Source organism: Stegostoma tigrinum, chromosome 31 (genome assembly GCF_030684315.1).
Source record: "Stegostoma tigrinum isolate sSteTig4 chromosome 31, sSteTig4.hap1, whole genome shotgun sequence".
NCBI classification, from domain to species: Eukaryota; Metazoa; Chordata; class Chondrichthyes; order Orectolobiformes; family Stegostomatidae; genus Stegostoma; species Stegostoma tigrinum.
In genome coordinates, this window is record NC_081384.1 from 7199786 (window position 1) to 7224874 (window position 25089).

At 41.2% G+C, this 25089-nt stretch overlaps 1 protein-coding gene across 4 annotated transcripts in view; it reads right to left on the bottom strand.

Moving 5' to 3' along the window:
- The window catches only part of LOC125466287 (phosphatidylinositol 5-phosphate 4-kinase type-2 beta), a 111792-nt gene continuing 86703 nt past the window's right edge, over window positions 1-25089 (bottom strand). For 2 of the 4 annotated variants that reach the window (XM_048560595.2, XM_048560597.2), the window contains 4 exons: window positions 16922-17035; window positions 15067-15322; window positions 5515-5618; window positions 1-1519 (listed from right to left, as the gene is read on the bottom strand). In XM_048560595.2, coding sequence (XP_048416552.1) covers window positions 1439-1519; window positions 5515-5618; window positions 15067-15322; window positions 16922-17035 — 555 coding nt within the window. In that variant the 3' untranslated portion in view covers window positions 1-1438. Of the gene's footprint in view, window positions 1520-5514; window positions 5640-15066; window positions 15323-16921; window positions 17036-25089 lie in introns of all 4 variants that reach the window. The other 2 variants (XM_048560593.2, XM_048560596.2) reach the window with 1 other exon arrangement.

A 25089-nucleotide genomic window follows, 5' to 3' on the forward strand; every position in this document is an offset into this window, starting at 1 on the left:
TTAATTTGTAGTCTCTTTACTGATCGGAGGCATGTACATATCTATTAGTGATCACTTAGTCACTGCCAAATGCAGATTAATCTCACCTGCAGTATCCCTCCTTTAATATGTGTTAAGCTATACATAACAGCGATACACAAAATTGTTATTTGAGGGGTTAAAGTGCCAATCAATTCCTTCTAATAGTTCTTGCAAGCAACAATTAAATGGTTCAAATTTGATGCTTGCCTGCTTTAATCATGTTTTCATATACCCAGAATGTTCTTTTAAAACAGCACAAATATTGCTACAGCATTTTCATAATATTTCAGGCTTGTTAAGGATTCAAAAATTGACAAATCGGGTAGTTTTACAAAAGCACTACCAAGTAACATTATTGTCACAGCTACCTCTTTGTAACAAGATTCAACAGCAAATAGCAATACTTTGTTGAGAGAAGTTGAGTCTTTTAAAAAGTCCCTTACAAAGGAGTTAGCTCTTTTTAAAAAAAAATCACTTTTTTACTCATGTCTATTGACCTAGCAGACAAAATGCCACATTGTCCAAATAATTAGCTTAAAGCACAATTACAGACTGTACTCTTTTATAAAGCCAAGTAGCTCACAAAGTAAACGCGAGCCCTCCTGTTGAGTAACAAATAAAAGTAAACTTTTAGAATACATTAGGAATGCCACAAAGCCAAATGATTTACCCAAATCACATCTGATGGATTGATGGCTGTTCCGCACACTGCATAATCAGATGCAGACTCAATCTGGATATGTGGCATCCTACTGTAAATTTTCACTCGAGTAAACATTGTCCCCTCCCTCCCCTACCCACCCACCCTTAACGAACAATAGCTTATATATAGTTGCGTTGGTTTATTGATAAAGTTGCTGAAGTCCTTTTTTTGCGATTAGACAATATGGCAACTTAAAACATTTGAGAAACAGCGTGGCAAAGGCCTGGCAATGGCGAAACCAGGGTTGGGACGAGTGCAGCGTCACAAAGATACACGCAAATAATACCGTGACTTTGCTCCATTAGGACAAAATATGAATTGTTTTTTTTAAAAAAAAAGTGATTCTTGCCATTGTTAAAGTGCCCATCGTCCTTCACTGCGTTCAAGTGCCCACCTTCTGGTTTTAAGATTTATACAGTAAGTCTCACCATGGCTAACGGAGTGCCATTGAAGCTGCCGCCAGTAAAGACACACTCATAATACATGGCCGGGAAAACTTCAAGAGCAATGCAACATTTCAGGCAATGCAGGTTTGCCAGCAAGTATTTTTTTTTGTTGTGTTTTTGTTTTATTTCCAAAGGATGCAATTTTGGAGATTAGTCTCTGCACATCGAATACTGCACGCACCACTACAGCGTCCTCAGTTTTCATGTTCCTGCATTCGCTACACATTGGTAGTCTCGTTGTGCGTGTCATGTGTTGTCTACAGGGGCACTATGTTATGATGTTAGACATAAATTCCAAGAAACGCTTTGAGTACTGTTCGGGGTTAACGGTGGAGATCTCGGCACCAGCCTGCAACACACAAGGAAACAAGGCATTAATCTAAACTAATCCTCTGATGAAGGGTCTAGGCCCGAAACATCAGCTTTTGTGCTCCCGAGATGCTGCTTGGCCTGCTGTGTTCATCCAGCTGCACAATTTGTTATCTGTCACCTTGAGGGATCTGTAGCCAAGCCTCCACAAGATCCATCTATTCCTCTGTGCTTCCTAGTGACCTGTCATTCATTGAATCCGAGATAACAAAGTGTGGAGCTGGATGAACACAGCAGGCCAAGCAGCATCTTAGGAGCACAAACGCTGACAGAAAACCTGATGAAGGGTCTAAGCCCGAAAGGTCAGCTTTTGTGCTCCTGAGATGCTGCTTGGCCTGCTGTGTTCATCCAGCTCCGCACTTTGTTATCTATTAATCTAAAAGATGTCAGTGCTCAAGAAACTATGAATCCTTAACCAGCAAAGAGAAGAAATTGAAAGGTAAAATGGTCACAGCTTCCTTTTCATGAAACCATAACTAGTAGAAACAGAAATGTGAAACAGGTTTGATCATTTATTCACCATGTCCCCAAAGATATTGATCCACAACTGCTTCCCCCATCCAGCTCGCACCACAATATTTAATGCCCAAGCTGCACCCTGAAAGGAAATTGACTCATGCTGTGTACAGTTTGTCAGAATCCTTTGGTATTCTTCAAGTGAGGTTAGACAATGTGTACCAAACATGCTAATCCAATGTGTACAGAATAACAAAATTAGCCTGATCTGATCCACACCTGACATTGCTTAAAATTTATGCAATCTTTCCTCATCTCCGTTATTGAAAAAGAGAAAAGTTTTCTTGAAGTTTCTCATCCAAAATAGGGAGATAAAAATATTCGCTTCGTGGCTGACTCAGTTGTGCCGTTAGCTTTGGTTCATCCTATCAATCTAGATACTGTTAATCTTGAATGTTTATAATAATAGAACAGAATCATAGGAGGTTTTCATTACAGAAAGAAGTCACCTGGACCATCATGTCTGTGTTGGCTGAAAAGTGAGACGTCCAGCCTAATCCCACTTAAAAGCATTTCACCTATAGCCCAGGTTGTTTCATTTGAGATGCATGTTAGGGACTAACTTGTAAAGGCAACAAATTGGAACACTGTTGTTCGTTGGAAAGGGAATGGAATATAAAAGTAGGGAAGTTTTACTTTAACTGTATAGGTCCTTGATGAGACTATATCTGAAGCACTGTGTTCAGTTTTGGTCTCCTTACTTGAGAAAGGAAATAACTACATTAAAAGTAGTTGCGAAAACAGATCAGACTCCCTCAACAGTCACTTCATAACGTAATGCACTAAATTAGGAACAAATTGCTGATCTGACCTGATATGTGCTATTAAAATTAGCAATTGTGTACTTTTGTGTAAAATAACAGTACATTTATCAACCTTTTTGTCTAATGAAATAAATAATTTGGCTGGCAGTTTCCAACTACAGTAATTTGAAATGCTTGTGATTCTGTGAAACTTAAAACATTAGAAGAAAAATATGCATTACAAAATCATGATGAAACAAAGAAAGACGTGGCTGGGCTGCTCTAATGGGCAGTTACAAAATTATACTGTTAAAATGAATTGTTTTATTGTTGTTTCCTCTCCTGATGGCATTGATGGTAAGATTCCCCAAATGTGGTCATTCCTGATACACAAGCTGAGTATGCATCAACCACTCTCTCCACAATTAGTACACTTTGGCTGCACTGTCTACCATTCATATGACACACTGTATCAAGTCACCAAGTGTTATTAGACAATAGTTCCCAAACCCACAACACCTAGAACAACATGGGCAGCAGTAAATGGGAACACCATCACCTCCAGGATCCACGATGGAATACATATTGGGTTGAAGTCCAGGAACACCCCACCAAACATATGCTTATATGCATGTCTAAACAACAGTTTGTGATACAACAGCGTGGAGCTGGAGGAATACAGCAGGCCAGGCAGCATCAGAGGAGCAGGAAAGCTGATGTTTCAGGTTGCGACCCTTCTTCAGAAATCTGGGTTCGGATTTTCTGAAGAAGGGTCCTGACCCGAAACGTCAGCTTTCCAGTTCCTCTGATGCTGCCTGGCCTTCTCTGTGTTCCTCCAGCTCCACACTGTTATCCCTTCCCAATCTCACCTTCGTTCACTTGACCCAAGGACACAACTGGATGCTTCAACACAGGGACATGGAAATACATGAATTACCCTAAGTGCCAAAGCTATTTTTTCTTAAATTAATTGCATTTCCCTCTACCCTCCTCCCAAAAGAAAATTAAGTCACATTCTCCTTAGCCTTCGGGAAGCCAATGGAAGCAGCAACAAATCCATTTCAAAATTGAACCAAGTTCCCAGCGGCTTTGTCCGAACATGAATCTGGCGTTCCACCAATTGTCCAGTGCAGCGTCCCTAGCCACGGCCAGGAGCTACAGCTCACCCCGTCCCTGGTTAGACTCTCCTGTGTTTCTGAAGGGTCCCGACCTGAAACATCAACTTTCCTGTTCCTCTGATGCTGCCTGGCCTGCTGCGTTCCTCCAGCTCCACACTGTGTTGGAGTCTGAGATAACATCGGCAGTTCTTACTATCTCACAGGTTGAAATGTAATGGCCCTACAGAGACTGCAACCCTCCTACTAAGTGGTTAACCACCATGTCGTAAACGCTATTAGGTGTGGGTAATAAATGCTATCTTGTTAGCAACAGCCAAATTCACAGAGTGAATAAAATGTAGTGGTGAAGTTTACCAAGTTATATGATCAGCTTCAGCAAAAGTCACTAATAAAGCCAGTGATGACTTTAGGAGGAATGTCATTTTTTAGAGTGAGACAGAGCTGTTGGTGTGGCAGAGAGATGCATTTAAGGCAAAATTAGATAACTCCACGGGGGAGAATGGAAAAGAAGGACATGTTAATAGGATGGAATTAAGCACTTTGAAAGGAGGCCCGTGTGGAGCACAATGCCTGAACAGATCAAATGGACCAAATGACCTATTCCTGTGCTGCAAGTTTTATGCAATTTTATGTAACTGTGGCTGATCTGTTCCCACCCACTATACAGTGAGAAAGAAGTAGTACATTAAGGATTTTCCTTCAAAGAATCCCTACATTGTGGTGTAGAATCCCTGCAGTGAAGAGCATCCTATCCAGACTCACCTCTCTACTGTATCTCTGTAACTCCACATCTCCCATAGCTAATCCACCTAGTCTGCGCATCCATGGACACCATGGGCAACTTGGCATGGCCAATGAGCCTAACCCGCACATATTTAGACTGTGGGAAGATTAGATTACCTACAGTGTGGAAACAGGCCCTTCGGCCCAACAAGTCCACACTGCCCCTTGAAGCATCCCACCCAAACCCATCCCCATATAACCCACATACCCCTGAACACTGAGCAATTTAGCATGGCCAATCCACCTAGTCTGCACATCTCTGGACTGTGCGAGAGAGACAGCGAGAGCACGAGCCAGAGAGCAAAACAGCAACTAGGAATGCAAAAGGAAAGTTGTGAATGAAAAACTGAGAGACAGAAGAGTGCAGAGAGAAAAGAAAAACTAAGACATTGAATGTATTTCCCAATATAAAAGGATTGGATTTGAACTCTGCTCCTATAAACAACAATTGCATAGATATTCCTCATTTGTCATTAGCCTGACATTGACACCTCAGCTGAAAGACAGCACATCTTAAATAGAGCAGAACTCTGCCAGTTTTGCTCTGAAGTTTTCACATAGATAAAATGCTCATATGTGGCGCGGGACTTGAACCCACAACCTGCTGAGTGAGGAGTGGTATCCACTGAGCCAAAGTAACAGTCATAAACAACGGCCAGATACTGAGCAGCGTTCTTCATTTTGTCAACATAGTGGTAACATCTGTGAATGAATACAAAATTCATATTCTGCTGGTTTAAAATGCTCCCACCTCCTCTCAGTGAATTCTCTCCCCCAAAGCTTTCAGATTTCATTGACACAGGTCATATACTTACTCCATGTTTGACTGTTTTGGCAGCATGGGCAGCTTTCTTCTTTGCATCATAGTGAGTTAAAATGTCGATTATTGCCATAAAGAAAACTTCTTTCCTTGGCGCATCTGGAAAATCAGCCAGTATTACTGACATTAGAGAACAAGACTATTACAATGCAGTTACGATACCAGAATTAGAATGCAAAATGTTTCTTCGAGCAGTTTTGTACACAGTAACTTTGCCCAATTATATACTCAGATCTTCAGAATGCATGCAATTTTGAAGACCCTGGCAGGGAGCAGTGAGAAATGGAACTGAACAGTTAGTACGCTGCAGAATATTTCAGGCACTGACTTAAACATAATTTCTGCAGCAATGGTCAATTAGAGTTTCCAGTCATCACCATGACAATTGTGCCTGCCTCATCAGTAATTACACTGGTTAGGATAATGAAATGCTGACAATGTCACAGTCAAGCCAATAAGCCCATGGCTTGTAAAATTTAAAATAAAATCAACTCACATATTGTACTTCATGTCAAGAACTTCAATTGTAACAGCACCCTCATTACCTAACTCTCTGTAACATCAAAATAAATTGCAAGTAGCCTACTTCCAGTTGGTCATCTGATCTAAATGTTAAAAACATAAGAAACGGAACCAGGAGTAGGTCATCCAGCCCTTCAAGCCTTTACTGCCATTCTTTAAGATCAGGCTTTTCAGCCCCAGACCTCACCTACTCTTCTTTTGTGCCAGCTCATCATTGCCTTACATTACTAGACATTTCAAACAGCTGTCTATTTCCTCTTAAAACATCTTCAGTGATGTAGCTCCACAACTTTCTGAAGCAGAGAACTCCAGACATTCGTAGAGAATAAATTACTTCGCATCTCAATTTTAAATTAGTGTCCCGCTTTATGCGGTAACTAATTTCCCAAGTTCAAGATTCTCTCATTGGTGGAAACATCTGCTGAACATCTGCCATGTCCAGCCCTCGTACAATCTTAAATGTTTAAGAGCTATGTGCATTATGAGATCTAGGCACTTTCTGGATAACTAGAGAACTGAGTCTCTAACTTTACTGCTTTCAAGTGCTTATTTCAAATAGGTTAGTAATCACAAACCCACAACAATCTCCATCCAACAGAGAGCATTATATACTTATCCTGGAACAAAGGAGTTTGAGGGCAGAGGTGATCAGAGTGTACAAGATTATGATAGGTTTGGCTAAAGTAGATAAAGAAAAGATGTTCCCATTAGTTGATAGCACAAGGTCAGAAGGCACATGATACCAGGGATTATAGTCCAACAGGTTTATTTGAAATGACAAACTTTCGGAGCACTGTTCCTTCACCTGACGAAAGAGCAGTGCTCTGAAAGCTTGTCATTTCAAATAAACCTGTTAGACTGTAACCTGGTGTTGTTTGACTTCTGACTTCGGCTACCCCAGACCAACACTGGTACCTCCACATCATTGGTAGTACAAGGATTAGCAGGGTATGAATTGAACATTTTGAGAAGCGCTGTGGATGAGAAAGAAGAATTGGGATGGGACATGAGGAACAATTCTTAAAATTTTTTTCATGCAGTAAATAGGCAACACGCTGGTTCAGTGGTTAGCATTGCTGCCTCTCAGCAACAAAGAACCAGGTTCAACTCCAGCCTTGGCTGACTGTGTGTGGAGTTTGCACATTTCCCCCATTGACTGCGTGGGTCTCCTCCACAGTCCAAAGATGTGCAGGCCATATGTATTAGTCATGGGAAATATGGGGATAGGGTTGAGGGAGGACACTTTGTCACAGTGCAGGCATGATGGGCTGAATGACCTTTTTCTGCACTACTATGACTCAATGATCTGGAACTACACAATGGTTTCAAAAGGAAATCAACGGATGCTTTGAGGAAATTAAATGTGCGGTGTCACAGGGATAGAGTGGGAATATGGGATTGGCTAGCTTTTTCTATCAAGAGCTGGCACAGACTTAATGGGCTGATTAGCTTCCTACTGTGCCATTCTTACTACGATCAGGAAACTCGTAAGCTGCCAACTGAGTCAAGATGTGAGCATAGTAAGACGGGACTATCAAACAATGCCTGCACTTTTTAAACCACTTATTCATTTCACATTAATACAAAAGAGCTTTAACACTTAAGGGAGGTACTTAATGTGTATATTGACATTTTTTAAACAAAACATACATTTAAGTATATTCAATTCTTATAAAACTTTAAAATACAATGCAAGACCACCTAGTTGCAGTGATAATCAAATGGTAGATAAATATTTCAGACGTTAAACACATATTGGAGAGCTATATATTTTTACAACTACAACATCTCCCAAAGGTCACACCCCTCCCCCCCACAACCCTTACAGGCAGGTTGATCCATGCGTTTCTCTGAACTTCCCTTAGTTTCCAAATAGCTTTATTTAATTTAGACCCAATCTTTTCAAACAGGAACAATATACTGGGCATCTGGCTTACAGATGTTCAAAGTAAAATGACTAATTTTACTTAATTTTAACCAATCATGTTATTTGTCCAGTTGTTAATGACTCCCAAATGAGCTAATTTTCAACAGGCTCGGCATATCCATTAGTAACTGCAGAATAGTCAAGTCCACCTGCTACCCTTAATGTTTTTTTAATTACCAGGCCATGCAGTGCACTTGCATTTTTCACAGCATGTTTCTGGTGCTCATATTAAAAACATTTTGTTCTGGAGATTTGGGCTTTTTTGTTTTTTGAAGCAACTGATTTTAAATCTAAGTGGCTCATTTAGCAGGCATTCAGAATCAGCAACATGGCTCATATTTAAGACAGATTTGGAGGGGGCTCCAACTGGAAGGACTTAAGTTACACAGGCAGCAATCCAATTGCTGTTGCAGACATTTTACCAGAACACAATCGAGATTTATTTCACAATTTGCTGTTTTTGAATTCCAAATTGCCAATCCAATACCTTAACCACTGCACTGTCATTGCTTTTTTTTCATTCTTAGTGAAATATCATTGACCAATGCCTGCAAATAAGGATGGGCATTCAACCCACTTTAATTCATTCACAAACATCCCGAAGTTCCTCCGATTGTAGCATTCAATCATTTGTTAAGTACTCCAATGCCTATTGTCTTAATTCACCTCACAATATCATCCGACTTGCTGCTGGCTTAGCTAATCAGCTGCTGAAATCTTCATCTATGCATTTGTTATCTCTAGACTTGATTATTCCAATGCAAGTCTGGGTTTGCCTGCCACATTTCACCCTCTGCAAATTGGAGGTCATTCAAAAATCTGTCAGTTGTTTCAGTATTCAAACCTGCCCTGTCCTCATTCACCTACAGTGGCTCCCAGTCAAGTAATACCTCAATGTAAAAATTCTCATTCTTATTTACAAATCCCTTCATGGTTGCTCTTTTCCCCATCTCCTGCAACCCCACAACTCTTGGAGGTGTTGCTGCTGATTCCAACCACTTGAAAATTCCTGATCTGAAATACTGCACCACTGGGGGCAATGCTTTCAAGTGCGTGGCCCAAAGTTCTAGAATTCCGGCCCAAAGCTCTCCATTCACATTCTTTCCTTAAGATCCTTCCAAAAGCCCAATATTGTCTGATGTGGCTCAGTGTATATTTTTTCCTTAATAATGCCCCTTTGAAGCATCTTGGGATAGTTTATGATGTTAAAATCGCTATGTAAATATTGGGATGGTGTTCATTCCATTACAAACTCGAAATTAATTAGTAGGACAACTACCTCCAGCGGATTTTACTTCTTATGATTGTGCCGACATAAGTAGCCTGTCCAACTGTTCCTCTTTGAATCATTTACAAGTATATCAGTACAAAAACAGAAATTGCTGCAAAAGCTCAGCTGGTCTGGCAGCATCTGTGGATAGAAGTCGGAGTTTGTGTTTCGGGTTGAGTGACTCTTCCTCAGAATTCACTGAGCTTTTCCAGGCACTTCTGTTTTTGTTCCAGATTTACAACATCTTTCAGTTTTTACAAGTATGCAGATGCTTTGGCGACAATGCCATGCTCAAGTGCTATGATTGCTGCTGACCTTGTCATTTAATTGAAGCCAAGTGTTGGCGGTTCACATTGACAAGGGATACTGTTTCTGCAATACAAATATCCACATTACCCAAAAAAGATTATGACGATTGAGAGAACTGTCCTTCCTTATTTGAATTTGCGTGAGCAGCCTTTCACAAATACTGAAAGTGGGCCGGTAGGAGGCAACAAGGAGGGTCGCACCGTCCTGAAATAGTGACCAGATGGAATGATTTAAAACAAAACTCACATCAAGCCCATGAATAATGGTTATAGTATTTGAAATTAGATCCAAGAAAATATACCCAAAGTGAAATTTGAAATTAATGAAGAAAACGCAAATTAACTGCTAGGGATCTGCAAACAAATCATATTGTAATGGTTGCCTTTACCCACCAAACCATCTCTTAAAAAACTTTAGCCCACATTTCTCTCCAACTCTCTTATGCCCCTCAGCTCCATGCAACTCTATTCTGACAATAATTTAAACTGCAAATCTTTGTGCAATGTTAAAAATAGTCAGAACAAATCTATACAATCTCTCTTGTCAGGAAACAAGATATAAATCAAGTGCCACCTTGATCAGCTTCCTTCCTCACAAGTCCCATCCACTTTGCAGTCCCCACCACCCCACACAAACCCCTACAAAAACAAACAGTCTCCATCACATGCAGCAATAGACTCTAAAACAGGAGATGTACAGCATTTGAAATCATCAATTCTCAGGCCTCCAGCACCAAGCATCAAACAAATCTTGCCACCATCTTTGACCTGACATCCCACAGTGACTGATGTTACAGTATAGTAACAAAGACCAAGATAAACAGTATTTCCCATTAGTTCTGACAGTGCACATCATCTTGCTTGCCAACTGTAACAAACTCATGTAAAAGTCAATGAAAACAAATGTACAGCTGGAAGCAATAAGCTTCAATTAACACTTACACCATGCACTGCTGAGCTGTGGTACCAGAAACGTGTCAAATACTAAATAATCAAAAGCTAGGATAAGGTGCTGTATACACAGCCACCTCATTCTTAATCAGATCTCACCTCGTATAATTTAAGAACAGATTACATTTAGAAACCAACTTTAACATGGTAAGCTTCCTAAGGTACCTTATAGAATGTGATCAAACAAAATGCAACATTGAACAATTTATGATGATATTAGGACAGGTGACCAAAAGCTTGGTCTTGTTTGGAGGGGTAGGATTTAATAAATGCCTTAAAAGGGAGAAGAGAGAGCATTGAGGGGTTTACGGAAGGGGTTGCAGATCTGCAGGATTATATTGAAAACCAGAAAGCTTATTTCAGACCAATGTAAATTCTGGGGAGAAACAGAACGATAGTGTTTTTTGTATAATTTTAAGTGAACACAGAAAAAGGCAAAACAGAATGGACACAGAGATCTCTCTGCTCATCTACACTACTAAGAATCTTACCATTAGCCCTGTACTTTGCCTTCTGGTTACTCCTACCAAAGTGCATCACCTCACACTTGGTAAAGTGTTGGAAAAGGTTATAAGGGATAGGATTTATAATCATCTGGAAAAGAATAAATTGATTAGGGATAGTCAGCACGGTTTTGTGAAGGGAAGGTCGTGCCTCACAAACCTTACTGAGTTCTTTGAGAAGGTGACCAAACAGGTAGATGAGAGTAAACCGGTCGATGTGGTGTATATGGATTTCAGCAAAGCGTTCGATAAGGTTCCCCACAATAGGCTATTGTACAAAATGCGGAGGAATAGAATTGTGGGAGATATAGCAGTTTGGGTCGGAAATTGGCTTGCTGAAAGAAGACAGAGGGTGGTCGTTGATGGGAAATGTTCATCCTGGAGACCAGTTACTAGTGGTGTACCGCAAGGGTCAGTGTTGGGTCCACTGCTGTTTGTCATTTTTATAAATGACCTGGATGAGGGCGTAGAAGGATGGGTTAGTAAATTTGCAGACGACACTAAGGTCGCTGGAGTTGTGGTTAGTGACGAAGGATGCTGTAGGTTGCAGAGAGACGTAGATAAGCTGCAGAGCTAGGCTGAGAGGTGGCAAATGGAGTTTAATGCAGACAAGCGTGAGGTGATGCACTTTGGTAGGAGTAACCAGAAGGCAAAGTACAGGGCTAATGGTAAGATTCCTAGCAGTGTAGATGAGCAGAGAGATCTCGGTGTCCACGTACACAGATCCTTGAAAGTTGCCACCCAGGTTGACAGGGCTGTTAAGAAGGCATAGTGTTTTAGCTTTTATTAATAGAGGGATCAAGTTCCGGAACCAAGAGGTTATGGTGAAGCTGTACAAAACTCTGGTGCGGCCGCACTTGGAGTATTGTGTACAGTTCTGGTCACTGCATTATAAGAAGGATGTGGAAACTTTGGAAAGGGTGCAGAGGAGATTTACTAGGATGTTGCCTGGTATGGAGGGAAGGTCTTACGAGGAAAGGCTGAGGGGCTTGAGGCTGTTTTCATTAGAGAGAAGGTGGTTGAGAGGTGACTTAATTGAAACATATAAAACAATCAGAGGGTTAGATAGGGTGGATAGGGAGAGCCTTTTTCCTAGGATGGTGACGGCGAGCACGAGGGGGCATAGCTTTAAATTGAGGGGTGAAAGATATAGGACAGATGACAGAGGTAGTTTCTTTACTCAGAGAGTAGTAAGGGAATGGAACGCTTTGCCTGCAATGGTAGTAGATTCGCCAACTTTGGGTACATTTAAGTCGCCATTGGATAAGCATATGGACATACATGGAATAGTGTAGGTTAGATGGGCTTGAGATCGGTATGACAGGTCGGCACAACATCGAGGGCCGAAGGGCCTGTACTGTGCTGTTATGTTCTATGTTCTAGAAAAGAACAAAGTGACTCAGTTGCTTTATATTGAATGTAACCAGTGCTGGTTTCACCAGCTCTCAACTCAAATTTTGCAGAGTTAGGAAATGAATTTGTCACACTGGTTAGTGCTGGCTGCCAGGAAGGCTCAGAAAAAATAAACACAGGACTTTGGGCTTGCTGGACAATGGGAATTTAATAATTTTATTTTGGGGGCTGTGCATAACCTTGGTAGTTGCAAACCAAGTTTTCAAGGTAAAATCTGGATCAGTGAAAAAAAGCTTTTTAAAAGAGAACAAATTTACAGAATCTCTCTCGTCACAGTGCAAGGTATAAGGAACACCCATTGTCCTTCAATCAAGTTCCACCTTAATTAGCTTCTTACCTACCAAACCCCCAACCCAGCTTGCACTCCTCATCCCCCAATATGTACAAATCCAGTCTCCGTCACACACAGCAAGAGACTCTAAAACAGGAGCAGATATTCAGCATCAATTCTCAGGCCCATCAGCACCAAGCATCAAACAAATCTTGTCACCATCTTTGACCTGACATCGCACAGTGGCTGATGTAACAGTAAAGGAAAACAGACACAAATTAAAAAAGGATTTCTGGAAAACCTGACCTTTGAATAAAGAGCTTGCTACTTTATGGAATAGTTAAGGTGAATCACCGCTGCAGAGGAAGCTGGATGAACGCACAAAGTATGGAATAGCAGAATATGTTGATAGGGTGAGATGGACGTGCAATAATAAGAGGCTCAGGTAGACTCTAAATGCCAGTGAGTTGAAGGCAAATTCTAGACGTCAGGAAGAACTTCTTAAATAGTAAAGAAATTTACATTGATCTTTGTTGTATAACTCAAAAAAACTCCAAGATACAATGTGAAAGATAAAAATAACATCTGACAGCTAGCATTGCAATTCACAGACATGGACAAATAGGGGTGGGCTGCATTAACTCTGGTAAAGAGAACCTGCTCGTTGGCTGGAGAGCTGATGGGAGCCTCACATTACCTCCTTTGGGGAAGCCATGTTGGTATGGGGAGTCCCTCAGGCATTTTTCCATGATCTGATATCACTGGACTGGATTCCCTACCCTGGGGCACAGAGTGTGGGATTCAGGTCTGAGGGACAGCGACGAGTGTCAGCAGCAAGGGCATGTGTGGGGTTCTCACCATCCCCATATCTTGATGCTGGGTCTCTGGTTCAGGCACCAAGTGCATTTCAATGGGGGATTCCCTTCAGACTTTGTACTTCCCAAGCAAGTATAACAGGGTCAGATGTTCGGGCTATTTGGATGGTGACTGTCTGCCTACCATGGTGCGAACAGGGTGGGATGGAGACTTTAGGTTATTTGCATTAATTGCTTATCTTGAGGACCTCACTAACAGCTGGGTAGGAAGGTCATCCAGACATAATCTGAGGAGAGATACACAATTGTAGTGAGACATCTACTCATCATCCTCCTTACGGATTAAATAACACCTCCAGCCTGTGTGACAGCATTTAATTCCACCCAAGGAGCTTGAAAGATGAGGTTTAGAGGAAATGAAATGAACAACTTTGGGATGTAGCGCCTAAGCCATAGGTTTTAGGTTTGGGAATAAGGCACTTTACTGGTACAAAATAGAGGATGCATTACTTTACAGTTAACCTTTATTTCAGTCAAGGATGTGGACATCTCCAGCAAGGCCAGTATTCATTGTCCACCCAAAATGGCACTTGAGAAACTCAAGGGGAGCCACCTCCCTGAACTGCTGCACTCTGTGGCAAATGCGCACCCACAGTGCCCTATTTTACCTGATTTGAGATTGCTTAGCAGTAGTTAGAAACAACAAAATGAAATAATCCTTTTCCACCAACAACTTTCCTTTCTTTTAGATACTCCACAATCCCATAAAAAAAACCTTTAAAATGCTGGACTATGAACTGAGAATAAATAATTATTTCTGTATATTTTCCCAGTAATAATTTCTTTTTTGGTAACGCACAGAAACACTAAATCAAAGAGGAGCAGGGAAATTATATTTACTCACTATACATTCTTATAATATGACAGACATTGGCAAAGTCTCATTAAAAGCCGTTAAATTGTGACAGTAAGCCTTTTCCTATGAAACTATATTTGGTGGTCCTGTTCCCACTCCATGTATCCCTGAAAAGGTCAACATTTACCTGCCTTCTCATGGGAGGTCCTGGGTTGCGACCAGAAAGTACATTCGGGAAGGTAACAAATATGACAGGAACGTGCAGGGGAGAAATCCAAGTATTGGATTATAGGGAGAGCTTAACCCTCCAGATAACCAGTTTACCTTTAATCACCAACTATGCCAAATTGGACTTATGAACCTTACCAGACCCTATTGATCCTGGGTGAAACCCTTGATCCCAAGGGACTGTCCAAGCCAAAGGAGGTGTATTTATAACAGTAAGAAAGCGAAATACTGCAGATGCTGGAAATCTCAAATGAAAAGACAGAATGCTGCAGAAACTCAGCAGATCTGGCAGCATTTGCCAAGACAGAAACAGAGTTATTGTTTTGAGTCAGACAGGACTCTGCTTCAGTTCTGAACGGCAACCAGAGTGGACTCGAACCATTGACTGTTTCTTTCTGCACAGATGCTCCCACAATAGCGTTAGGTATCAAAAGCTTTAAACTAAAGTACCTTTTTAAAAAGAAATGTCAACAATCTGCTTACTGTCATGGCTCTTTATAGCATATACATCAACTGTTGGATCAAACTCTCCTGGTCCAAAAATTCGTGGGAAATTCAGCATGTTTCCAGGACTGTCTGGTGGGGTTCCATACGAGCCAACTGGATGACCCATTCCATCATTTTCACAATCTTCTTCATCACCTTTCTCCTCTACTTCCATTTCTTCTTGCTCAGCACGATCCACATCATGGATGCCGACTAACAAACTGTAATCCATGATCTTCAGCTGCGCTAAAAACTGTTAAAAGGAACCAATTAATAAAGTTAGATTGTCTGAGTACCTGGTCAGAGCTATCACTCTGGCAAAACAATATGACTGATCCGAGAGGTATCAAAACCTATTTATCAGTTTGCAATGAAAAACAAATACACCATGAAAACTCTTTATGTAAAAGAATAAAATTGCAAAGCAGACACACTAGCAAGTACATTCTTGATATAGCAAACTGCACCATCGACAGTAAGATCCAACAGTAGGTCAGTGGAGCTTGCTTCTAAGTGAAAGTAAATTTTCTGGGACCCAAAGTTCATGTCGAGAATACATAGAGTGTGTCCTGACTTTGGTGAATACTGACAGGTCTTCCTTTAGGTGATAGCCATCTGCGACAGAGCTATTGAGAAGCAGCTAACATCACAGGCACAGACCACAGTGCACCACAAAAGCAACATTGGTGCACGTTAATTAGCAGGTTCATTAATACGGATTGCTGAGGAAGGCCACTGTGGAGAACATTTTCAAAAATTAATTCATGGCACGTGGGTTTTTCTGACTAGGCCAGCATTTATTGCCCATTCCTAATTGCTCAAGGGGTTGGTGAGCTGCCTTTGAACTGCTGCAGTCCATTTGGTGTAGGTACCCCCACAACGTTTACAGGGACAGAGTTCTAGGATTTTGACCCAGCAATACTGAAGTATCAGTGACGTATTTCCAAATTAGGATGGTGAATCACTTGGAGGGGACCTTACAGGTGATGTTGTTCCCACTTATCTGCCATCCTTCAAGATCAAAGTGGTTGTCAATTTAGAAATACTGTGTATGCAGCCTTGGTAAACTTCTGTAGTGCATCTTGTAAGTGGTACATACTGCTACAACTGGGCATTGGTGGTGGAGGAAGTAAACGTTTGTGGGTTTGGTACCAATCAAGCAGGGATGTTTCGTCCTGGACGGTGCCAAGCTTCTCGAATGCTGTTGAAGCTACGCTCATCCAGGCAAGTGGGCAGTTAGCACATACGTTACCATTGCAGAATTCCTTGCCTCTTGCCTGCTTTTGTAGCCACAGTATTTCTGTGGTTAGACCAGTTTGATTTCTGGCTAATGGTAATGTCCACGCTATTGATAGTGGGGGGATTCAGTGATGGTAATGCCATTGAATGCCAAAGGAGCATTCAGATAAAGCTGCTGTGGCTTTGCAACGAGACAGCCCAAGTTTCTTTTGTGTAAGGCTGCTAAATCCCAAAATACGAACAACTAGTACATGAACAATACGTTTGCAAATATCAGAGTTTATGGTTAGAAAGGCAGGGATGTTTTAACGAGAGGATGCCATGCAGCCTTTAAATTTAGTTTTGTCAATCAATTAAATCCAGGCTGAAGTCTATGTTAACTCCAACTCATTTTGGAGGTGACACTGAAGCATGCAGTTAGGTGACAATTTCTGAGACTCAAAAACCCAATCAGGGGACAAGTAATCAACCCGCAAAGAAGGCAAACACATTGTTCAAAGTCAAGTCTGCGTATGACCAAACACACATTCAATTATGATTCATCATGGATGCACTGCACTTTACCAGCAGCCTCAGATTTTCTAGAAGTAAAATTACAACAACAAATACCAACCTCAACATCACGCTTGAGTTTGTCCAAAAACATCTTTTTGTTTTCGTCTCCAATGTGAATTCTCTGCCCTTCATTTAGGAAATCATTATCTTTCAGTGTTGGTAATTCCTTGGCCTGCAGCAAAACAAGACAGATCACAATCAAATATAAAACACTGTACATGATGGACTACACACTGGAATTAATTTTTTTTTAAAAAAAACTTGTTTGTGACATGTCCAGGTTACTCTTGCCAATTGCCTTGAATGTAAGATCTTCTAATGAATATTTTCACCCCCCAAGTACGAGGCTCGTTAGAGACAGCAATCTAGTTGGTTTCATGTAATACAAAGGTAACTTTTTAATACCCTTAAATAATGGGCATTTTCCATCGTATTGATCTGTAGGGGTAGCAACATTTTGTTTTCTGGTGTGCATTGCAGAACAAGTAACATTTCTTTTTTGCAGTCTGCTAGTTTAAGATCTTTACGCACTTATTCTAAAGCCTATAGCATCTGAAGTGTGACAAAACATTGTTGGACACAAGATGGCTACATTTGCACTTTTATATAGCACCAATAAATCATTAACACATTCCAAGGAACTATCAAACAAAATTTAACACCAGCTCATACAAAAGGTATTAGGACAGGTGACCTAAAGTTTGGTAGGTTTTAACAAGTATCTTGAAGGAGAAATGGGTGGAGATGAGGAGACAGGGGATTTTATAGTTTAGAGCACAAGTTGCTTAAAGCACTGCAATGAATGGTGAAGTGATTAATATTAGGGATTTGCAAATAATGTGACATATAATAAGGTATTTCCATCTGAAGAAACATATTTTCTATAGTGTGGACCAGGAATTGTGATTATGTTTTGTAAACCTCCAAAATCACGATGGACACCTCGTTTGAGTGCTTATTTTATCAAAACAATGAAACATGCTTGGAATGATAGAATTACAACAGTGCAGAAGAGGCCCTTCATTCTATCAAGTCTGTATTGCCAAAAATACATCATTACCTATACGAGTCCCACTTTCCAATAGCCTCGAACATTACTTTTGTTTAGCTCTAAGTGTTCTCCAGATAGCCATGAGCACATCTTAGAATTTGAAGCCCAAAAAATTCAATATCAACAAGCTCAAGCAATGGAGGTCACCACAATAGACATGAGTTCAATGGGCACCTGTAATGCTTACAACCAAAATTCTGTACCACATCAATCACATAGGAAATGACAGCAGAAATCTGAGTCACACACCCAGGTATAGTTACACAGATACCACTTGAAGTAGCTTGACTAAATCATTGTGCTTTTTCAGTTGGATACTTATCCACCAAATTCCATCTGCATCTTCAAAATTCAGAAAGGTTCTCCCAATTTCCAGTCGGGGCATCAAGTCCAACTTTATCACACATGTAAGCAAACTTAAAATGTGAAGCTGCGACATCAGCACAAGGCAAAGACTGAACTTAAAATGATTCTCACGATCATTGATAACTCAAACTGAGCCCTATGAGCTTTTTTATTTAAATACTACCCACATTTACAGTCAAATCTTTCCACACAAGCATGAATATACAATGTGGGGATGTCAATTGACTTTGGCTTTTTAATTCACTTTGTTGAAAATGACAGAAATTCTGGTGTAACAAATAAAAACTTTATTATTCTTCATTTTCGAAAGCCAATGGCATGTATAATGGTGATAAACCCAGTATTAAACAGTGTCTGCCACATTGCTGCAGAGGAAGAAGATAGTGAGCCAAATTGGTACACGATTTTCTGGCCTGTTTTTACCAGACTCTTCTCAGAATTTATACAACATAGAACACAACAGTACACGCCCTTCGGCCCACCGTGTTGTGCCAACCTATTATCCGACTAAGGTCAAACTACACTGCATACCCTACATTATACTATCATCTATATGCCTACCCAAGAGTCGCTTAAATGTCCCTAAAGTATCTAACTCCACTACCACTGCCAGTAGGGCATTCCACGCACCTACCACTCTCCGTGTGAAGAACCTACCTCTGACATCTCCCCTACACCTTCTTCCAGTCACCTTAACATTATGCTCCCTCACAATAGTCATTTCCACTCTGGGGAAAAATGTCTTTGGCTATCCACTCTATGCCTCTCATCAACTTGAACACCTCTATCAAGTCACCTCTCATCCTTCTTCACTCCGATGAGAAAAGCCCTAGCTCCCTCAACCTTTCCTCCTAAGACCTGCCCTCCACTGCAGGCAAATCTCCTCTGTGCCCTCTCTAAGCTTCCACATCTTTCCTATAATGAGGCGACCAGAACTGATCACAATATTCCAAGGGTGGTCTAACCAGGGTTTTATAGAGCTGCAGCATAACCTCACGGCTCTTAAACTCAATTCCCCTGTCAGTCAATGAAAGCCAACACACCATACACAATCTTTACAACCTTATCAACTTGAGTAGCAACGTTGAGGGATCTGTGGATATGGACCCCAAGATCCCACTGTTCCTCCACTGTCACACAGGGATAGATGCCCAGGCAGTCATGGCCCAGCAGCCAGTTCACCAGAGAGGTGATCTTTGAGCATGCGGTTGTCATCCATCTGATAAACATTGCCCACCCTGCACAAACATTGTTTTTATGTTTCAAATATAAAATCTACACATCTTACGAAGCTGTTTCAGAATATTTCCAACTGAAGAAGCCATCTTTCATCACAGCTCAATCTGAATTTACCTTATGCAATGGAAAAGGCACACAATTCCCATCAGCACCCTAAATTATTATTCAATTTGATTCAGCAAACACTGTGAAGAGAAGTCCCAATCCTTTATTAATGTCAAACTTTGAACTCTACCAGTGTGTTTCAGGATAACAAACTTGTTAGGTTCTTTCTCAAACTTCTGGGACTTTCCCTTCAAATTTATGGCATTTATTCCCACTGTAAAAATATTAGATGCAATGAGGTTCAGAGTGAATTTTACCGTACATATTGAAAATCAAAATGGCTTTGTCAGTTATGACACTTATTTGAGAGGGAAGATCTATCTGAGTGGTTTGCAGGAATCTTCACATTCTGATGCTTCTTTCCCCCGCCGAAATTCTTGTTGTATGTGCCAGTGCTGTATGTTTAATATCCCTTTTGTTTACTTATACCGTATTTTCTGAAGACCTCTTCAATGTGCCAATTATTTCCACCAGTTTACCACTCTACTTCCAACAATTGTGTGGCCCACATCACAGCAATGAAAACATATTTGTTTCTCTACATTACTCTGATTCTGTGTATTATACAATCGACTAACTGGAACAGTTTCTGCCTTCTCTCTGAAACCGGATTCTTACTCCAGCTACCCTATTGGTTTCCATATGACAAAGTTTGAAGATTTATTTGGGCAATAGTGAGAAATGACATATGCATCTCCCACTGCAGCTGCCTCTTTGACCTCAGCTACCTGACATTCATCCAAATAAGAATCTTACTTGTTAATGAAATACTATTCTTGAATTCTTCTGCAGTAATGAAATCCTTTGCATTTTCAAAGGTTTGCTCAAATTATTTAAATTAATTTGAGCCAACAAATGACAACAGGGATCCCATCATGTTTATTTTCCCCTAGAAAATGCAATAAATATTTGACTGGGTTTTGCCTTTAATTTCTAAGTCTTAATTGGCAAGCTTTAGGAATAAACACAACTGCTAGAATTTGAACTGTCTCACAATTTTTGGATAGCTGTTGTAAAACTAGGATACATAAAACACTTTGTAGCTTATCAATGAGATCTTTGGGCACTCAAATTCTTTCACAAATGAGAGAAAATATCTCTGTACCGTTTCTCATTATCAATGGGAGAATGATTTTTGGTTAGATCTTAACTTCTAATTGGATCTTCCTTCCTCATTCAAACTACTATACTCTCCTGATGCCCAAAATCTAAGCAGCTCTTCACCCAAGTCATGCCTCCTGATTTCTTTCTCTCTTTGAAGCTTTAATTCAAACATTTGCCTCTTTTTTTATCTCATGCTGCTTCATCAGTGACAGAATTCCAGCTAACCCGAGCTGCATTCCATCTGGCTTGGTTGCCTCTTCTTCCAATACCAGATGCTATTCTAATGACCTCAAGTGAATCCATCTACTTAGTTTCTATCTTTAATTAAAACTTCAACTTTTCTACTAATGCCATTACCTGGTGAATATTTGCCAATTATTCAGGATCTGATCTTTCTTATTCAAAATAAAAAAGTCATAGCCACTGTGAGACCCGACGATGTAGCATCAGAACTAATCCATTTAGCCCACTGACTCTGCACCACCATTCAATGAGATCATGGCTGAATTAATAATCCTCAATTCCACTTTCCTGCCTTTTACGCATTATCCTTATTTCCCTTACCAATTAAAATCTGTTTATCTCAGCCCTGAATAGTCTTAACAACTCATTTTCAATCCATTTGTGGGGTTGAATTCCAGATTCACTACTCTCAGAGAAGAAATTCTTCATCTCTATCCAAAATGGGCAACAGGTCCAAACCAGTCAAGCTCTTCTCATAAGACAGTCCCTCCTTACCCTGGATCAGCTTAGTGAACCTCCTCTGGACAGCCTTCAAAGCCAGTATATCCTTCCTTAGGTAAGGGGTCCAAAAAACTGTTCACTGTATTCCAGCTGTGATCTGACTAGTGCATTGTATAGTTTTAATCCAACATCCCGACATTTACACTCTATTCCCTTTGAAATAAAGGCCAACATTCCATTTGCCTTCCCCATTACCTGCTGAACTCAGATGCTAGTTTTTTTTATAATTCATGCACAAGGATTCCAAATTCCACTGTTCCATAGCTTTTGGCATCATTTCTCCACTTAAATAACATTCAGCCTCCTCAATTCTTTCTGAGAAAGTTCATAACCTCAGATTTTCCCAAATTATATCCTTTTGTCAAGTTTTTGCCCACTGCCTCAACCTGCTACATTCCCCTCTACAGAATCTTTGCATCTTCCTCATTTCTCGCCTTCCCACCTAATTTGATGCCATTCTTTCATGTACATGAGGCCTCAGGTGACATCTCTGTTTGGAAGGAGGGAAATTTCACTTTTGCACTTATAACATGATCAACACCATTTTTCTTCTGCTGTTAAGTGACATTGTATGCCCCAGTGTCCGAAACAACACATTCCTGACAGACTAAAAAAGTACCACTTCAATTATCTGTAGTTGCCTGCCCTTTAGAACGCATACATTTAATTTTATTCTTCAGATGAGTATCAGGAAGGAAAGCGATTTGCACCTTCCTTGCTCATCCATAAAATATCTACAGAACGCCATCACAGTATCAGCTGTTTTTTTCTTCAATTTCACTGCTTCTATCATCCAATGCTCTGTTGGCTGACCCTTAATTTGTAGATGATGTCTTCTCAGAGTTTATGTTTCAGCTCTGGGTCTTTATGTGACCGAACAGGCCAATTCTCTACCTTCGGGTACCTGTGCACATGGTGTAGGTCACACCAGGAGGTAGTGACCTGGAGTCCAGGATTTGCTTCCCTTTTGTTTCCTCCTTTGCTGCTGTACTGTTTCACTGTTTGGAGGTTGTGATTCAAAGAGTGATGCAGCTTTATGGTCAATTTGCTGCTGCTGTGAACAACAGTGTGAGAGCATCACCCAGTCATTAAATGACACTGCTGCTGAACTTCAGAAAGTGTTTTGGAACATCTCTGAAGCAATTTTTTTGTCTTCCCCTGGAAGCTGGAGATTTGACAGTTGAGAAAACTTGACCTGGAGTGAGACACTTTGCGGCCATCTGGACACAATGTCCAGTCCACTGTGGGTATTTTGGCTGAATGCATGCAAGGCTGGTTTCAAGAAGCTCACTAGAATTCGTTCACCTGTTCTCCTGTTGAATCTGGAACATGTGGCAACAGCATTGCTAACAGAATTTCTTTAGCTTCTCTCATTTCTTTTTACATTATTCACTCATGAGATACATGAATTCATTCACTGTTGCTGTGAATCCAGAATCACATGTAGGCCTGAGCAGGTAAGAACAGCAGAGTTCTATCCTTAAAAGGATATGATGAACCACCTGGGTTTTTATAACAGCTGGCACAGTCATAATTATAAAAACTGAAAAAAAAAAAACTGTGGATCCTGTACATCAAAAACAGAAACAAAAACAAAAATTTCTGGAAAAGCTCAGCAGGTCTGACAGCTTCTGTGGAGAGAAATCAGTGTTAATGTTTGGGTCAAGTGAACCTTCCTCAGAACATGGCCATAATTATATCAGCTTTTACTTCCAGACCATTTTAAAACTAAACTCAAATTTTCAATTGCAATGGTGAAATATGAATCCATATCCCTAGACCATTAGTCTGGAGTTCTAGATTAGTGACATTACCACCACGTCACTACTACCCCCGCCTCCTACTACACAACGTTGGCGCAAGGCAGTACATGAATGCGATAATGAAAAAAAACTGTTCAGTGTGCTACGATTTTTGTTGACCTCCGGTGGTCCTTATTGTCAAATGCTCACTGTCATTGCTGTAGAAGGTTGAGTTATGTTAGCTGATCTCCTCACTAGTGGTGCCCTTTAGAGAGAGAGTTGGCTGCAAAGGTACAGAAAAGTGCTCAACACAGACTATAGTCTCGACTGAAACATGCATGCAAGGTGGAATATTTGACAAACCAGTATCAGCTGTCCTCCTTCTGCTGCCACGTTTTACCATCATGACTCTTATGGTATTGTTCTGAAGTCTTATACCACTTGTTGAACTGTCGATGTATTTCTTCTTTTCTGCCTGCTCTGCTACCTCTCAAATTTTACCAGTCATAACAGATGTTGAACATTTGTCTCTCTGCCAGTTGCAAGGGGCGACTTGACTGAAACATTGGGTGTGGCCTTGCCAGGGTGGATGTGGAAAGGACGTTTTTTCTTGTGGGAGAATCTAGAACAAGATATTACCATTAACATAAAGAAAAGGGTCACCCATTTAAGACAGTGATGCAAACACTTCTTTCTCACACATGGAGATAGTAGGAACTGCAGACGCTGGAGAATCTGACATAACAAGGTGTAGAGCTGGATGAACACAGCAGCCCAAGCAGCATCAGAGCAGCAGGAAAGCTGATGTTTCACGTCTGGACCCTCCTTCAGAAATGGGGGAGGGGAAGTGGATTCTGAACTAAATAGGGAGACGGGGGAGGCATTTAGAAGATAGATAAAGGAGCAGATAGGTGAAGAGGAGATGGACAGGTCAAAGAGACAGTGCGGAGCCAATAAAGGTGAGTGTAGGTGGTGAAATATGGTGGGGGTTGGTCAGTCCAGGGGAGATGGACAGGTCAAGGGGGCAGGGATGAGGTTAGTAGATATGACTAGAGGGTAGGGCTTGAGGTGGGAGGAGTGGATAGGTGGGAGTAAGGATTGACAGGCTAGGGAGGCAGAGATGAGCTGCGCTGGTTTTGGGATGCGGTAGGGGAAGGGGAGATTTTGAAGCTTGTGAAGTCCACATTGATACCAGTGGGCTGCAGGGTTCCCAAGCAAAATATGAGGAGTTGCTGTTCCTGCAACCTTCGGGTGGCATCGTTGTGGCACTGCAGGAGGCCCAGGATGGACATGTCGTCCAAGGAGAAGGAGGGAGAGCTGAAGTGGTTCACAACTAGGAGGTGTAGTCGTTAGTCGTGAACCGAGCGTAGGTGTTCCACAAAGCGGTCTCCAATCTTCCACTTGGTTTTCCCAGATGTACAGGAGGCCACATCAGGAACGACAGATACAGTATACCACATTAGCAGATGTGCAGGTGAACATCTGTTTGATGTTGAAGGTTTTCTTAGGGCATGGGATGGAGGTGAGGGGGGAATACATAGGGGCAGGTGTATCACTTCCTGCCGTTGCAGAGAAAAGTTCCAGGTGTGGTGGGGCTGGAGGGGAGTGTGGAGCAGACAAGGGAGTCGTGGAGACAGTGGTCCCTCCAGCAAGCAAGGGTGGGGATGAAAAAACGTCTTTGGTAGTGAGGTTGGATTGCAGATGGTGGAAATGGCGGAGGATGATGCGTTGGATCCGGAGGTTGGTGGGGTGGTACATGAGGACGAGGGGGATTCTGTTTTGGTTGTTATTGCAGGGAGGGGGTGTGAGGGATGAGTTGGGGGAAATGGGAGAGACACGGTCGAGGGTGTTTTCAACCACTGTGGAGGGCAAGTT